Source organism: Catharus ustulatus, chromosome 11, assembly GCF_009819885.2.
Source record: "Catharus ustulatus isolate bCatUst1 chromosome 11, bCatUst1.pri.v2, whole genome shotgun sequence".
Lineage (NCBI taxonomy): Eukaryota > Metazoa > Chordata > Aves > Passeriformes > Turdidae > Catharus > Catharus ustulatus.
In genome coordinates, this window is record NC_046231.1 from 17,999,183 (window position 1) to 18,017,060 (window position 17,878).

General features: G+C 40.7%; 1 protein-coding gene across 1 annotated transcript in view; it reads left to right on the forward strand.

Moving 5' to 3' along the window:
* Positions 1–17,878, forward strand: part of CDH13 (cadherin 13) — a 445,458-nt gene that overhangs the window by 393,287 nt on the left and 34,293 nt on the right. The window contains exon 10 of the mRNA XM_033069460.2: positions 1,025–1,278. Within this exon, the coding sequence (XP_032925351.1) occupies positions 1,025–1,278 (254 nt within the window). The remainder of the gene's footprint in view (positions 1–1,024; positions 1,279–17,878) is intronic.

Genomic DNA, 17,878 nt, shown 5'->3' on the forward strand with positions numbered 1-17,878 from the left:
CTAAAGTGGATCGGTCCCACATTTCTAGTGTCTCATAGGAAATTTTATTGTCTGTCTTTGTATGAAGACAATCCTACGTCTCAAACTTAACAAATAAAAAAGAAGAAGAAAATAGCTGTGTTTGCTGCCTGTACCAGAATGCTCTCTTCTTGGCTTCAGAAGAGGCATTGTCAATTCTTAACACAAATGTATGTATTTCCATGGCAGTGCCTTTGATTTCAAGACAGGAGTTGAGAAAGCAGCTTGTGTTATTGTCATGAGTAGCTACTGAGTGTGACTCATTTGTTTGTTAAATACCTGCTACATATAAATAAACATGGATATATGAGCAGCAAACTGTGTCTATGAGGCATGGCAAAAAAATTTAAGCTCTTAGACAGAGGGATGTCTCCATGAGTTTTTAAGTCCATTATGTTTATTATCTTCAATGCCCTTGATGCCTTAAGTTTTAGCTTTCCTATTTTCCAGACTCTGCATTAGTCTATAACCCTGAACTCCATATAAAGTGCTACAGGTTCTCCTCACATTTAGTTAGGCAGAACAATCCTTTTCCAGCCCCAGAACCAAGGACACGCTGCAGCTCCAGCCCCAAAAAGTGCAAACAGGGAATTGAGGAGAGAATCTGGGAGGGTGGGACTGCAGAGCCTGAAGCTGGGATTGGACAATGAACCCCAAGATGGAAATGGAACAAAACTTACAAAAGTGTGGAAATTTGTGACTTGAGTCCATCTTGGGTCCATCTTGGGTGTAGCCTCAGCCAGGATCTTGCATTGCCCAAGGTGAATACTTTGAAGGATTTTAATAAATCCCCACGTTATTCCTTTAACACTGCCCACCCTCTGTTCTAGGTCGGCCTCTTTAGGCATCCCCCTTTAGAACAGAGTGTGTCTAATCCTGAACTCTCACCAAGTTCCAGGTGCAGGGAACTTGTTGTCCCTTTCCAGCTAATTCTGCTGTCTGCAAGTTTGTTGTGGGCTAAAGGAAAATGTCTTTGAACTTTGCCCTCTGATCTTCTGCCTTGCAGCCTTTGGACTACGAGATTTCAGCCTTCCACACGCTGCTGATCAAGGTGGAAAACGAGGACCCGCTGATCCCAGACATTGCCTACGGCCCCAGCTCCACAGCCACCGTGCAGATCACGGTGGAGGACGTCAACGAGGGCCCCGTGTTCCACCCAAACCCCATGGCAGTGACCAAGCAGGAGAACATCCCCGTGGGCAGCGTGGTGCTGACGCTGAACGCCACCGACCCCGACACGCTGCAGCACCAGACCATCAGGTGAGAGCAGTGCCCTCTCCTCTTCATCCATCACTGCCTGGGCTAGGAAAAGACACAGCAGCACAGGCTTCATCCTGAAAGCAGAACAAGAGATTTATTGCAGAAGTAGACACATTTTTATAGACAGGTTCACATTACCAAGGATGGAATAAGCTCACTGGTCCAAGGAAGGCAACACCTCTTGTAAACATGCTTTTAGCAAAACATCACGCTCCTCCTGCCCACAACACCAGGTGTTAAACTTGGTTATTAATTCTTTCCCTTCTGTTTTCCTTGGGAAAACTCAAAACTGCTTTTTTCCCTGGCTCTCACCAACATCTACAAGTGGGAATGTCTTCTGTTTATTTTGTTTATTTCTTTTGGGTCTACACAGTAAGAAGTTACAATTTGTATTTATTTTTTCCTGCAATTAGTTTGTTGGAAACACACGAGTGTATTAGAAAAGAAACAATAATTTTCCACACCGTGAGGTTCCTACAGCAGAACAATCAAGTGCCCACAAGCAACAGACTTGGCTTTGCATGGTTTTAAAATTATTTTTAACTTGCTTGTTTATTCCTCTTCCTTCATGAGAGCCAGGGAAGATAAAAGTCAAAAATGTCTATAAAAATGATGCATCTGTTTTACATAGTGTTTTAATGGGTTTATGATAATTCATAATGTTCCTCAGTAAAATAATGACCGTCCATCCACTTTCAAGAGCTGAGAAAATATTTCCCAGTGAAAGACTGAAGCTAAAGGAAGCTTGGGCCTTGTCCAGATAAATGAAAATAAATTTTTATTTCTGTGCTATAATAATATAATCCCACACTTGTGCCATGTCACAAGGAGCAAACCTGGCTATTACATGGTATCATCATCTTATATTTTGATCCACCTGGCTTGGTCTTTTGGCTTTAGACTCTATGAAAAATGAAAAACCAACCACTTTGTTCTCTAAAACTAAATTGGCTTTCCAGACAGCTTTTCTCAGCATTTGAGAATTACAGGTTAGGCACTACCACTAAAACCTACAGCTGTGTTTAATTTTTCATTTCTCCTTGTAAGTACCATTTCCCCCGGGTCTCAGTGTGTATAACAGGGGATAAACACCTTGTGAGAACGACTTCAAAGCTGCAGCTGAACAATGGCTCTGTCAATCCAGACCACAGGCACAGGTCTCTCTGCTGTCACAGGGTTATTCAGCAGTGATTGTGCAACCCTTAAAGAAGGTTTGACACATGTACTGTTCTGCAATAAAGAAAGCTGCTGATCTCGAAGATGTTCTCTGTCAGCAGCAAGGCTTGGTGAAAATGTCACTGCAAAGGACTTGGGTTTGAATGATGAGGAGGTGAATTGAAGTAGGAGAGTGTGCTCATCTCCAAGGAAGGAGGGAAAAGGCAAGGCAGATAATTAAAAGTTTCAATTCTCTGCATCACTTCAAAGATAATGTTGTTAATAACATTCATAGTTCAGTTTTTCTCCTTTGATTTCTACCATAGAAATACCAGTTTATCTGGAGGATGATTCTTAGCACACCATTTCCCTTGTTTTCTAAATTGATTTATTTATGAATGATTTCTTATTCTGAAGTTTAGCTTTTGCTCCAAAGACCCCTTATTTCACACACAAAAATCTGTGTCTATGGATGGAATTTCTGTTGCTTGTCAGACAGGGCAATGTGACCCTCAGCAGCTTTGCTCAGAATCTAGTTTGTGTAGGGAACAGATATTTATTTCCTTTGGCTTTTGGACCGATTTTAAGAAACACATTTATTGATGTCCCCCATAATTTATGTATTTTCATGGGAGATGGGAAAACTAATATTCATTAATGTAACAGCTGATTTTGTGATGCTAAAAGAGAAAAGCCATGGAAATGTAAGGATTTTATTATCAAAGCCAACAATCCAGGAGCTATTACCTGAAGTTTTCCCCTTGACCTACTGATTTGGCTGAATTTCTCCAAACTCCATTCACCCTGAATTTAAAGGGCACCCAAATAAGTCACTGAATACTCATCAATTTTTAAAGATGATACCATTCAAGTTTTAAGGGTGGTGTGTAAACAGTCAAGTAACATAAATATATTCTGCAGTTCACCACACCTCTGGCTGCCAAGGATCCCCCAAATCTCGACTAACTCATAAGATAAACAGAATTTTCCCAAAGTTTTACTATATCTGCATAGCCAAGCATGGAAGGCTTATAGCCAAAAGTAAGATTTTTTTTTTCCTTTTATGTGTAGAAAAGAAGAGCAGAATTAAGCTAGACTGGGCTGGGAATGAGGAATGATCATATAAACAAACTATGGAAATGGAAGTGTAAGTTAGAGGACAATAATGCAAATGGAAATCTGGGAAATGGCAGAATGCATCAGGAAAAGGCTAATTTGAGTGCCTGTCAGTCCTATTGCTCAAATAATGGGAGAGCATAAAGGAGCATTTTTAGAATATGTTTTAATGCTGACAAGTGTTGAAACACCTGGGCACCAGCAATGAAAAAGGCAGGGTATGAGAACAGCATCTGCAATTAAGGACAGGGTCAAGTTCCAAGTGTAAAAGCCAAAACCACTCACTGGTTGGGGTCTGGCTGAAATATTTATCTCAAATTCCCATAGATAGGTGTGTGTTTAGAGTGTAGGACAATGGGCAGGACTTTTACAGAGCCCTGAAATCAAATTTGAAATTCTCAGACTATAATTGTGCCACCAGTCCTTGCTAGGACTATGTGGTAAAACAAAGGGCAAGCAGGGACAGCACAGGCTCCTAAACGAGTCTGTGGATTAATTGAATATTAATGACCATGAGTGAGCAATGTTTTGTCTGCAAGATGCAATGAATGTCAGATTTGTGCTGTGTGAACAGTGTACATCACCCCCACCAAAGTATAAATCTCTTTAAATTGGGCAGACCAGCAGAGAATTAATAATGTTGGTGGGCTTTGGATTATTTTTTTCAGCCTGTTACAACTGAAATATATCTGACTGCAGTGATATTTTTAGTTAATTTTCTGTATAGAGCTTGTATAAGGAACTGCTGATTATTTGTAATCAGGAAATTTAGTTACTCTACTAGATATAACATGATAAATGCATTTCAAGACCAACAAAAAAGAGTAGAGAAACCATTTTTGCCATTGTCTGCAACTAGATTGAATTTATTCTTTGAACAATGCAGATCTGAATCAGAATCAAATTACTTATCTCCAAAAAACGTGGCTTACTTTGTAAAATTTCCTGAAGACAGCTGTACTTTTGGAGCAATTTTCCTTCTTATTCTTCAGCTTCAAGTGTTTTTGCAGGCTGAGGATGAATTTCATTTCAAAGCTCAAACAAGCTGGCAAAAAATGTGTTTCAGTGAAAGAAATGAGACTCCAAATCCCAGACCTCGGGCTGGGGCCATTTGCCTGTTCACAAGTGCTCTTCCCTTTCCATTGGCTTTAAAATTCCAGGCAGAGGTGGGAGCATCATCCTGGAAATAAGAGGTGGAAAACAGTGTTTGTTCTGAAAGAAAAAGGAGTTGTCCAAGCTGGGTCACATTTCTCAGATTCATTACCCTTTTTTGGTTTTGTTTTAAGCATTTCAATCTCTCTACGGTTTCCATCTTTTCCAGAATTAAAAAAAAGAAATCCAGCAGGTCCCATTTTAATTATAACCCAACAATTTATTAATAGAACAGTAATGAAGTTTTTGAAATTTGATTTCTTAATCAGGGACCATTGTTATTTTTGTGCCAGATTTGAGAGTTTAATTTTGGGTACTTCTTCCCAACCTCTGAAATTTTAATCAGAAGTTTCAAGTGTACGTGTCAATGAGAAGTTAAAGGCCAAATTTAATAACATTTTCTACCTTGGGAAATTAAAAGAAGAACCTCACTCTGAAATCCATTATTAACAGTAGATCTTAATTAAACACAGTTATGGTTCTCAATATTTGACTGTGTGAAGAGATTGGTTTCAGTATTTTTTCCCTTTTTTGGGATTCAACAAGTCCAGAATATTCAGTAGTTAGACTTTTAACTACGTGTAAATGAGTTGTTTACTGCAGTGTATTTGTAATTTTTAATTAGAGCAGTGTTGTTTTCTGGTTTCATGGCTTATCATGGCAATATATTTTTATTACCTACTGTGCTCTTGGATTTTAAATTATTTATGTAAACATATTGTTTCAGTGTTTATTCTCAGTAAGCAATGTGACTCAGTGTTCAGAAATATCTTCACAAGAAAAGTTTATTACAGCTCTAAAGCATATCTAATTCATTAAGTGGAATTAAAATGCAGCATTTGAAGCTGGAGAACTTAGAACCCAGTTTCACAGGAACATGAAAGGCTGCAGAGATATCTGAAGCTCTGTATGTAAATCAGGTATATATTTGTAATATAAATAATGGGAATAAGGTATGTATTTGAAATATATAATAATTAAATAAGCTATATATTTGTAATATATAATAATGTAAATAAGCTATATATTTATCTATAATATTTCTATTGAGTACAGGTGGCTCCTGCAAGCACAGGGACAGTTTCCAAGCCCTGGAAAAAGGAGCAAAGCCATTTATTCTTGTCAGCATTTCCAAACAACAGCCACTGTCTGTCTGGGAGGGGACAGACTCTGTTTCTCTTGATATAAATTGCATTTTTCCATGCTGCAAACTAAGTGTTGATGAGGCATCATTATGAACCCAACTGAATTCAAAGGGATTGTGTTTTTTTGTTTGTTTGTTTGTTTGTTTGTTGGGGTGAGTCTCTTCTGCCAGGTCTCAAGTGGAAGGATGAGAGGAAATGGCTTTAAATTCCCCAGAGGAGATTCAGATTAGACATTGGGGAAAATAAATCCCTGCCAGAGTGGTTCAGGTGTTAGAATAATGTGCTCAGGAAGGTGGTGGAGGCACAGATCTGGAAGTGTCAAGAGTGTCTGGAGGTGGCACTTGGAGATGTGGTTCAGGATTGAGTCTTGGCTGACCATTGGGTCTGGGAGATTTCTTGCAGCCTTGATGATTCTGTGTCTTTTCACCAAGAACTGGATGATGGACTGGTAAATATCCTAAGGAACGGGGATTTTTGCTTCAGATCAGATCATCCTGGCTTTGGGGGATGATCTGGAGCTGGTGGAAATCAGTGGGAATGTCCCAACCTCTCATGGATGGCAGCCGTGATCTCTGTCCAACAAACAAACAAACAAACAAACAAACAAACAAACAAAGCCTGCCTATAATTCTATACAGTAGTGCTGAAACTGCACTGAATATGATTCACAGCTCAGCGAGCTTCTCCCAAATCTCAAATGGTTGAGAAAACGAAGGAGAATTCTCTGGAAAAAGCAAGTTTTACTTCTGTTCCTTCCCTTGGCTGCCAAACCCCACCCTTCCACAGCGAATGCATAAGCCATGAATCACAGAGACAATTCAAAAAAGCCTTTTCAGGATTTTTTCAGAGATCCTGAACCCCCTGCGAACAAAGATGAGGCTTCACATCACATTGCTCACAACCACTTAAGGGATCAATTTTGCATACTTTGTTGCACATCAAGCCTTTTTAAAGCACTTTTGTTGCTGGTGGAGGTCAATAAACTCGCTTTTTTGGGACACACTCCAATCACTTCCAGAAGCACTACATAATGAGAGAGGGATAGGAAGACTTAAAAGAGTGAATGCTTAGGAAGCAGCACACTTAGTCATGGTTAAATATGTCTCCTAGAGTCTGAAGGACTTGTCTTTGATTCCTAACACCAGGAGATTTGTTTTCCTTGTGCAGACAGAAGAATAGCTCCATTGTTACAAATGAGTGGCTGAGCCATGCTCTCAGCATGCAGCACCGGAGTTTTTCACTCTAAGTTATACCCAGGAGCATCTCCAGTTGGCTCTGCAGTTTTATTGATGGCCTGCCTGAACCCAGCCACTGGGAATTTGTAGTGCATCTCTGCATCTGAAGCTGCTGTGTGTTGGGCAGTGTACTTTGCTTTTCTCTGCCTTTCTGTTGTTTAAGTTAGATGGGAAGGAAGGGAGAGACGGAATCTGCTTGAAGCAAAGAAAAGTTTTTTTCAGTTCTGTCTTTGTAAACTCTGAAATACAGAAACACCAACGCTGGAGAGCTGTGGGTGTTGGGATATCCAACAAACAATGCCAGAAAAGAGGGGATTGAATCAGCTCTGAAAGAATGAGCTTGGGCAGGTCCCTCGTGCCACACAAACACCTCCTGTAATTGCAGGTTCTCAGTGCCAGCCACTGCTCAAGAGTGTTTTACACAGCAGTCTTTTTACTGACACTGTTCCTTGAAGGTGTTAATAAAATCTGAGTGATATTTATTGTCATTCTTCTATTTTGCTATCATATCACTAATATCTGAAGGAAAAAAAAAAACAGTAAAAATCTTGCATTGTCTTTTTTTAAATTACTTTTTGTCAGTTTGACCAAACTAACTTCCACTTTTCATTTACTGAGCAAAGTTAATGACCCCTCTTTCCCCATTCAGCAAACTCTTTAGGCCTACAGCATTAAGGGAAAGAGGCAAAATTGTTTCTGGAGTGGTACTGTACCTCCTTTATTCTCCTCTCATACCCAGAGCCACACTGATGTAACTCTGGAAGGGTGAAAATGGCTCAAGAGCCAAATCAGCCCCATTTTCCCTGTGCAGAAGGTGGTTTGTAGCTGGCCAGCACTGGCTGGATTTATCACCAAGGCTGAACTAATGTGGAGGAAGCAGCTGGTTAAAACAAATAAAAAGAAAATAAATAAAAATTGTCGGGTGGGAGCTGAGAACAAATGACTGGAATTAAATCCCAGTGCTGAGAGAATTGAAACATCTGCCAAAGCTGCAATCCAGGCCTTGTAAAAGCTGTGGACAGCACAGCACCTGATGCTGACCATTCAGGAAAGCCAGTCCCATCTCTGGCAGCTCTGATAGCAGAAGAAAAAGAAGAAAAAAAAAAAAAACAAAAAAACCCCAAAAGCACAAACCAAAAAAATCAGAAAAAATTCAGCCTAAAATAATAGAAAATTCCCTAAAAATTCACACTAAGGAATGCAAAAATCCCCTAAAAATCACACCATAAATGGACAGAAAAGTCTTAAAATCTGCGCTAAAAAACCAAAATTGGCCCCAAAATCCAGTGAGATTCCAGGGATTTTGGAGAAAAAAAAAAGGGAAAATGTGTTTTTAGCTGCAGAGTAACAGGAGCTGCTTTCTCTGAGCTGTGAGCAGATGTTGATGCTCTGCCTCCCTGGCTGCTTTCATTCCCCCTTTAATTCCCCCTTTCATTCCCCTTTCATTCCCCCCAGCCTCCAGCTCCTCCCTGAGGGTCCCTGGCACCACGGATGCCCCAGCTGCTCTCAGTGTCTCCCACAGTCAGGGACACCTCCAAGCCTCACTGCTGTTCCTTTTTGCCCTCTTTGCACTGATATTTTTTGCCTCTGTGTTGGGGCAGGTGTTTGACCTGTTCTTTACTTCTTTCTGCTTTTGGATACTTTAATTTCCTTATCTTGTCTGGGCTCTTGGCTCTTCTGCAGTTGCCAAGGTTTGGGGAGAGGTTAAATGTACAAAACAGGTTGGGATAGAATTATTTCCTTGTCCTCTCCTGGTAGAAAAGGAGGCAGAGCAGGGGGGAAATTTTCACCCAGACTGAGTGAGGCTGTTCTGAAAAACACTGTCCCTTTCCTGAGGGGGAAATAATAGAGAAAGATCAATTCTTCTCTCCTTGATCAGTCTCTGAAATAGCAGAAGTGTCTGAATTAGAGTATTAAAGGCTACCTAAAGCCCAGGAATTCTCAGTCCATGATTCATAGATTTGCCCAGAACCCAGCTACCTGAAGCTAGACTTCAGCACTCCTGACAGCACTTGTCAGAAGATCCTGTTCTTAAAATTTTCCACTGCTCTACTCTGTTGGCATAAATCATAGTTAATATGTTGATATTAAAGCTGTGGATGATAGCATTGAAAATCTGTGTTTCCACAAAATCAAATAAACCACAGTCACCTATTTCAACTTGCCTTGATATTACCTTTAGAATGCTGAATTCTTGATTAATAAGGATGAATGTAGCATTTAAGGGGAGTTTAATTAGACCCTCTGTCTTTATCCTGCATAACAATATTATGCCACATTATGATTTCAACCGTGTCAGCTCTCAGAATGAATGGCTGTGAACTGTGAAATTATAGGGCACATTTTTCATGTCACTGACTAAACAATATTGCAGATCTTCTTGAGAAATATAACAATAGGATCTATCAGTCACAAGTTATGCTTGCAGTGGAAGGCAGATCTAGACAATAACTCACTTTGTCATTACTGTTCTCTTCTAGCCTCAGAAAAGATAGGATTTTGTCTCTGGAAGAAGTAAAGAGTATCTTGATTATAATAAGTTAGCTATCAAGTTTGAGGACACAGTATGAGGAGTCATGTTGTTGGAGAAGGGGATGGTATGAATTTCTCTTAATATTTTAAAGCTTTTGAATTCTGGAGTCTCACTCAGCCAAGTTTGATCGTGCCTGGGTGTCTGTGTGTGGTTACAGCTTTCAGTGGTGCTTTGACAGAAATTTATTTGGGCTGGTTATTTGGATGATTGGAGCTCCAGGGACCAGTGGTGTTTTACATGATGGCAAAAGCTGCAAAACCAAGCACTGAATCCAAAGTTTTCCAGGAGAATTGGTGCTGCAGCCAGGCCTGAACGCTGCCATGAAGGGAAAGTGTGTGATTAAACAATTCAGCACTTGTGTCCTTAAAGCAGGTGCAGGTCTTGGATGGCACTGAACAGATTTGTCTGGCACATTCTGGCCAGATTTCATTAATTTACCATCTCCAGACTAAGGATAGAACAAATCATGGGCACCCCCAGTTCAGGGCAAAGCTCCCACTGAATCTGGGAGTAGGTTTCCAGCTGGGAGCAGGAGCTTTCCCAAATACACAGAATTTCTGTTGTGTTCCTGCTGAACCTGGCAGTAGGTTTTTCTAAATACACAGAATTTCTGTTGTATTTCTACTGAACTTGGGAGTAGGTTTTTCTAAATGCACGGAATTTTTTCTGTATTTCTGCTGAAACTGGGAGTAGGTTTCCATCTGGGAGCAGGAGCTTTCCCAAATACACAGAATTTCTGTTGTATTCCTACTGAACCTGGGAGTAGGTTTTTCTAAATGCACAGAATTTTTGCTGTATTCCTACTGAACCTGGGAGTAGGTTTCCATCTAGGAGCAGGAGCTTTCCCAAATACACAGAATTTCTGTCCTGTTCCTGCTGAACCTGGGAGCAGGAACTTTCCTAAATGCACAGAATTTCTCTTGTGTTCCTGCTGAACCTGGGAGTAGGTTTTCCTAAATGTACAGAAATTTTGCTGTATTCCTACTGAACCTGGCAGTAGGTTTTCCCAAATACACAGAATTTCTGTCCTGTGCTTGCAGCCACTGCTCAGTGGCAAGGCAGCCCCAGCCTGTGCATTTCAAGGTACAAAGACCCCATCTCCTTTCAGGCTCACTGATGGTTATCCTTGGAGTGGAATTGAAGTTCAGTGAAGAAATTGTCAGAAGGTTTAAGCACTCATTTTTACTAAATGGAGCTCTGCAATGTTACTGTAATAGGAAAAACGCCTTGTAGAGTTCAATTGGAATTTTTCTATTAACTTTGTAATAAGGATGCCAATTTCTGCAAAATAGTTTCTGAGTAAGAGTGAAATTATGCACTTTGTTAAGCAGCAGTGAGCCTGCAGATTCATTCTTGGCTCAAATGTGAATTACTAGGGACTGACTTCTTCCTAATTTTATGCCCATTATACCCTAGGTAAATATGCCTACAGAGACATGCACGCCTGCTCTCCATGGAGCCAGATAATTATTATCCATGGGATCTCCTGGGCAGCTCCTCTGGGCAGTGCTCAGCACCACAGCACAACACCAGCCCTGCTCACCCAGATTGCACTGAACACTCCAAACCCTGGGGAATTTTCACACATTCCCTGCTTTACTGGGCCTGGCAGGGCACTGTTTCCTCTTTCACAGGGGAAATTTCCTCCAGAATTGTCCCTGCCCAAGGCCCAGCCTCTCTGGAGGTTCTTTGGTAGCATTTTGTACAAATGCAGCCCCAGCCTTCATCTGCTAATGCTTCAGGACTAAAATAAGGAAGTTTTCTATTAATATGGAGCAAGGTGTGCAGATTCTGGTCCTGGAATGCTCCAAGCTATTAACCAGTGCTCAAAAAACATTTCAGCAGAGAAAGAAAACAACTCTGTCTCAGTTTTGCACATGTCCATGCCAAGGGTGTTGACTCATGGAAACTGCTGCAGAGTTTGGGTTTTGAAGTGCAAGGAAAAAGAAAAAGAAGGGAAAGCCCCTAATGGCTTTAATCTTTGTATAATCTTTGTGCTTTTGAACAAATCCTTCTTTGTGCAGCCAGGTGAGTCTTTTCATTACAGCTTCTGTCATTTCAGGGAGTGGGGGGAAAGCAGATTCTTTTGGTTTTACAGGATTTGAGGCTTCCAGTTTCTTGTCTGTCAAATGGGAACATTAAAATCCACCTCACAGTGATGCTCTGGACCTGCATTGAAAGTGGTTGCAAAAAAAAAAGGGATCCCAAAAGACAAAGGAAAAGGGTGTGAGAAGTTTATCTCCTGGGTTTAACCCAGCATGAGGTAACTGGGGCATAATGAATTTTAGGAGATTAAATACATTCAATTCACAGAGCACTGTGCACTGAATGCAAGGGATATCAAGCAGAAAACAAAACTATATCTGGAATATTTTTTGTAAAATGTTTACCTCACTGGTACCATCCTGCAGTCAGGCCAGGCCTGGATAAAAAGTTTATCAGCAATATCAGGGTGGTAAATTAAGGTTAAACAAGCAACTCTACATCTTCCATTTCCTGTTTTTTCACTGCTTAAGCCTACAGCATCTAATGAAAACTCTTTTAGGGTCATAAATGAATATTTCTTCGGAGCTTCCCCTCTAACCTCTTCACATTCTCCATCACTGGCCAGCAGATTTCTTAAATGACACTCATTTGTCAAGTTGTTGAATATGTGTCTGAAGGGGGCTTGGTCATTCTGATGATGAGCAGGATATAAAAACTGTGCTGTGCAGAGTAGATTTGTTGTAGGCAGCACATGAGAGCGAGCCCTCAGACACACACAGGATGAGGGCCCTGCCAAGAAAGCAGCTTTATCACCTGCAAAGGGAAATTACTGACTTCATCAGCATGAACTCACCTCTTAATATAGAAAGGATAATTTTTCTGTAGAAAAATGTACTTAAAATTTTTATTTCCTTGAAAAAATGAAGGGGGTCCTTGAAAAACACAGGGTTGTATGTTATAGATTGAAATACACCTTGTGACTTTTTTTTTTTTTTTTTTTGCAGTCATTCAATTTTGGTCATCCTCTACTAATATTTACTTGTGTAAGGACAATTTTGTTTTGCAGTAACATCACTCAGACAAGGGATGTTACAATGAACATAACAGAGTGTGGAATCTGAGTTTTAATGGTTTTGTTCAAGCAGTGGAAAGCAGTGTTTTGTTTTCTAACATCCCTTGGAAGTTGGATGTTAGAGATTCCTGCAGGCAGAGAGGTGAAGAGGCGAGGGAAATTCAGCCCAGCAACCTCTAACAAATGGAACAGCCTGGACTTGATGATTTCAGAAATAAAACACCAAAGACATGGTTATGCACAACCTTGAAACATGAGAAGGGCCAGGTGGGTCAGAGACATCCATGGCTTGAAAGTGAGTTTGGACAGCTTGGATCACTGAGAATCAGACTCCCCGAGGTCAGGAAAGGTGAATCACACTGCCCTGCTCGTTTTTCATGGTCAGTAAACACAGTGAGTCAGGCAAACAAAAGCCAGTGTCTGAAAATAAAGGGGGAGATGTGACACGATATCACACACTGCTCCAATGTTCAGGACAGAAAGAGGTCACTTATTTTCTGTAGAGTTCAATGTAATCAGTCAAATAAAACTCAAATAGGAGATTGTCCATTATTACCAAAAGAATGAAAGGGAACTAATTGAATTTCTTTTGTTAGAACTATGCCCATGAAGTACATAGTGTATTTGAAATCAGCTGGAAAAAAAATCCCCAAATCTTAGTTTGAAAGTTATTATTAGCCAGGAATAATTGTGCTTTTTCTCCACATTATCAAGTGCTAATGTAACTTTTCCTTGGATATTATGTCCTTACATTCTTACACATTACTGAATTTCTCACCTACCCTTTCCTTTTCTTGTTATTGATGCTTCAAGGTTGGAAAGTGTTTTTTCTTGGTGAGTATTAATTCCTCTGGGCTACATAACTCTACAAATCACCAAGAGAGTCTATTTTCCTACTATGAATTCAGTTTCTTCTAAACAGAGATAAACAAGGGAGCTGAAAGGAAAACCACATCAATTTTTGCATTACTAATAACAAAGTGACACATTTTATTTTATGTGTTATCTCCTGCTCTTTCCCTGTCCTGTAAAGAGTTCAACTTTCATAACAGATGCTTAGAGATCAACAAGGCAACAAGGAGTGAACTCCTAACTAACCACTCCTAATTAACTCCTTGTTTGCCAATATCTTTTCCAATCTTAATAATTCCATGATTGACTCTGTGCCAGCAGGAACCTGAATTTGCAGCCCAGGCTCAGCTCCCTCCTTCAGTGGGGCACAGAGGGAGGAGCAGGGGCATTTGGCTGGTGCCATCCATGCCATGGTGGGTTCAGATGTGCTGCTGGAACCTCCCAGCCTGGCTGGCAGAGCTGTGCAGGAGTTTTGGGACATGTCCCTGTGTGCCTGGAGCTGTCACCAGCGGCTGGTGGCACCCAGAGGTGTGACAGTGTTAGAAATACCATCACAGGATGATTATCTGCAGATGATTTTATTGCAGAGCTCTGGGAATCAGGGGTACAAACCCAAATCTGACTGTACATGGATTCCAGAGGGACAGGTTTTTATACCCTTTTCATTATGTAACTATATAATAATTATTAAACCCATATTGTTCTATTGCATACATTGATCTTATCCAAGCATGGATTCTTGTGATTTTCATCATATCCCCAATTACCCTTTCTCGTTATTCTTGTTATGATTTTTCGTTTCTCATGATTCTTATTATGATTAAACAATAATATATTCAATTTATCAAACAATTATTACATTTACCAACGATATTATTTATCATATGATGATTACACAGGTGTAGTTTCACATGATTCAATAAAGACAAAGCTCAGCATTCGTTCCCAGGGCCTGTAAACACCAAATATCCTTCTGGGGCTCAGCTCCACTCAGCAATAACAGCTCAGGCAGTGCTCTAATGTGAGAAAAAACCCAAGAATTAAGCCAGGTTTTGCCTGGATCAGGTTCAGCTCAACTCCCAGGATCAGTGTTTTCCTTCTCCTTCAGTGAAGTCTGGATTGCAAGGTGGATCTTTGCCATTCAAACACATGAAAACACATTTAATAACCAGCAGATTAGCAGCCAACAGCTGCCCAGAACGAGTGTCTGGAGGGAACCCTGCAGCAGCAGCACATTTAATCCTGGCTGTCCCATCCAGGTCTAACCAGAGCTGGGGGACAGAGCTGTGTGTTCACAGGGACAGCAGAGGGAAGGAGCAGGGCTGGGCTGTTTTTCATTCTGCAATGTGCCAGCAAACTCAGAGGCTTTCCACAGGCAGCAGGACATTACTGCTCTCCCATCACCTCTGTGTTATGGCTTGGGAACAGCTGAGTGTCACAAACGAGCCCTGGGCAAGTTCAGCCAGCTCAGGAATTCAGGAATGCCCCAGCTCTGGAAAATAAATACTGAAGTAAATACTGAAATACTGCCACTGCTCTGCTGGCTTTTTTTTTTTTTTTTTTTTTTTTGGTAATGCAAGAGAAAATATTCATCCTGGTTCCTCGCTGTCAACCCAAACCATTCTAGGATTTCCTCTAGCACTGTAGAAGTAAAAACTACTACATGTAGTAAGGGATAGGATGGAGAAAAGTCTTTCTGTTAATAACTCTGAGTGCTTTGGGAGTAGCCAGGGATCCTATGGGTGTATGTTCAGACTGAAACACTGTTTATATTTTTTCTGTTTGTGTCATTTGTGAACATTTTTCCTTCCCAAAGATCTGTCATTAACAGGAAATTTTTTTAATGTTTAGTGCTAAAGGAAGAAATTCTGCTAAACCTCCAGGAGTTAATTCCCAAAATGTCTCCCTTGATATTTCCTGGTCACTGGAGAAAGGCCTGGGATAGTTCTAGACTTTATTATTAATTATTTTCACAGTGGCAAGGTGTTATTCCCCACTGCTGGGATATCCAATATCCTCCAGATTTCTACTGGACTGGAATTTTTGAAAAGTGAGTGTGCAGTGAAGGTGCCCAGGGCTGTGTGCTGCTCTCATCTGCTCTGTCAGTGCTGTGAAGGCTTTGCCCTGGCACAGACACAAACTCTGCTGAAATAATTATTCTGCACTTTTGTGACCCTTCCCTCTTGGAAATTCATCTGCAGAAAGGAATTCCCTCCCTTCTCTAAGAGATGGGTCCATAGTGGCCAGGGCAGGGAATGTTTGGATGCTGAGCCTGGGGATGGGAGCTGTGCTGATCTCCCTCCCTCCCTGCCCTTGGGGAGCTGCTCCCAGCCCAGGTGAATCCTGTGGGACTCTGGCATCAGCCTGGGCACAGCTGAGGCTTCCTGGAGGCTGCCAGAGCAATCCCCAGCCCAGCAGGGGCTGTGCAGACCCAGAGAGATCCAAACTCCCCAGGCTGAGCCACTCCTGCCCATCCCTTGGGAAAGCAAACCTGGGGAAGCTCTAAAATGTGCTTTTCCCCAGCTGTGTTCACTACTGACACTGCAGTGCTGAATCTGCTGGGCTCTGATAAAAATCTCCCAGTTTTTCAAGAGCTCCCAGGGCAGTTCTTGGACAGGGAGAGCAGCACATGGGTTTGCAGTGGGAGCAGCTGCCTTTGCTGGAAGCATAGGCACAAAGAACAGGTACAAAGAAACTTTGATGGAGTTTTGCTGCCAAAATCCTTCTCTGGGTAGTTTGTAAAAGACCCTGAAGCTCATCTGATGCTGATTAGCTTTTGAGGCACAATTGCTACAATGAGAAAACTTTTACTGATTTGCATGTGTTGACAATTATTCTAACAGTAACAACCTGATTATACCAGTGTGTTAGTCCCAGATATGGTGTATTATTCCCTAGCTTTAGGAATAATTCTGATAGTTATGGCCTCTGGCTTCATTTAACCATAGCCCTAATCATTTCTGATTAAAACATACATAAATGAGTTTGTGGATTTTTTTTTTCCCTTTTACACCTCAGTTTCTAAGGGGTTTTTTTTTGCCCCGAAGGAAACAAAAAGAGAAAATTAGATTTCAGCACAGAAGAATGTTTGAAAGACAGTACAGTAATAATGAAAAATATTTTCATTTCCAGAACATTTTATTTAACCACCTCATTAATACAGTTTTATTTTTTTTTTATTTGATTAATCGCTGTAGGTCTTGAGTTTGGATGTATTTTATTATTTGAGTTGCAACAACTCTCCTGTTACTTCCTTCATGTTTACCAAGGAGTTTACACCATTATTTCTCCACACAAATAACTAATTAGTCAACCATTTTCTCATTTGACATCTCTGAGTAACGGGGGACTGAAAACTGAATTTCATCTAATTTTTCACTCTGTTTTGATGGCATCACTGGAGATAGAGAATTGTGATGAACGCCAGCCCGTTAAATCCCTGATGTGACAAACGAAACAGAGCTGAGCTGAGGAATCTTTTGGTTCAGATGTGGGGAGAAATCATAGATTTAAATAGTGTACATTGTGGGGTGCCCCTTGAGCAGAGCTGATGGATTCACCCTGGGACGTGCCCAGGTTCTCAGGGAAATTTGCATTTCCAGTGACCAAAATTGCACAGAGACACTTGTGGCACAACACTGATGGGGAGTTTTAATTTTTTTTTTTTTTTTTTAATTGTACTCTAAGTTGACATTTCCAGCCTGTGAAAATATTGCAAGGCAGTAAATCCGTTCCACGAAGCTGAAAAATGGCTCTTGCATAAATCCTCAATCTTAAGTGAGTTTAAAATTGCATCTGACCTAACACCTTCCTCAACAGTGTTGCCAGAAAATGTGATTTATTTCAGGTTTTAGATTTTGTTAACTATATGTTTATTCTGATTAATAATAGTATCGATTTCAGTTAAATTTGCTTTTTTACATTTTTAATTTTTTAAATTTTTTTTGTAAAGAATCCAGCCAAAGTAATTTGAGCACGTCCGAATCTCTGCAGGAGAGCACTGCAGGAGGTTTTTCACAGCCTGCTGCTCATGTAGCATAGAGCCACACTTCTAGTGCATTTAAATCCAAATTCAAATCTGTTCCTTTCATGTGATTTAATGGTAAAGAAACCTGCCTAGGCTTAGCTTGGTAGCTGGAGTGTGTCAATCAAAGATGGGCACTGGAAAGCACAAGCAGAGGACAGTTTAAATTTTATTTTCCCTTCGGATTTTTTAACAGCATTTTTTGGGTTAACTCCGGTTTAGTAGAGCATAGTCACAAGGAATGTGTTTAGGCCAAGGTTTAGGCCAGACACAGTGAGGTTTAAGATTCACAAAAGGTCTTGAAAACTGTCAGTGATGATCTCCAGGGGT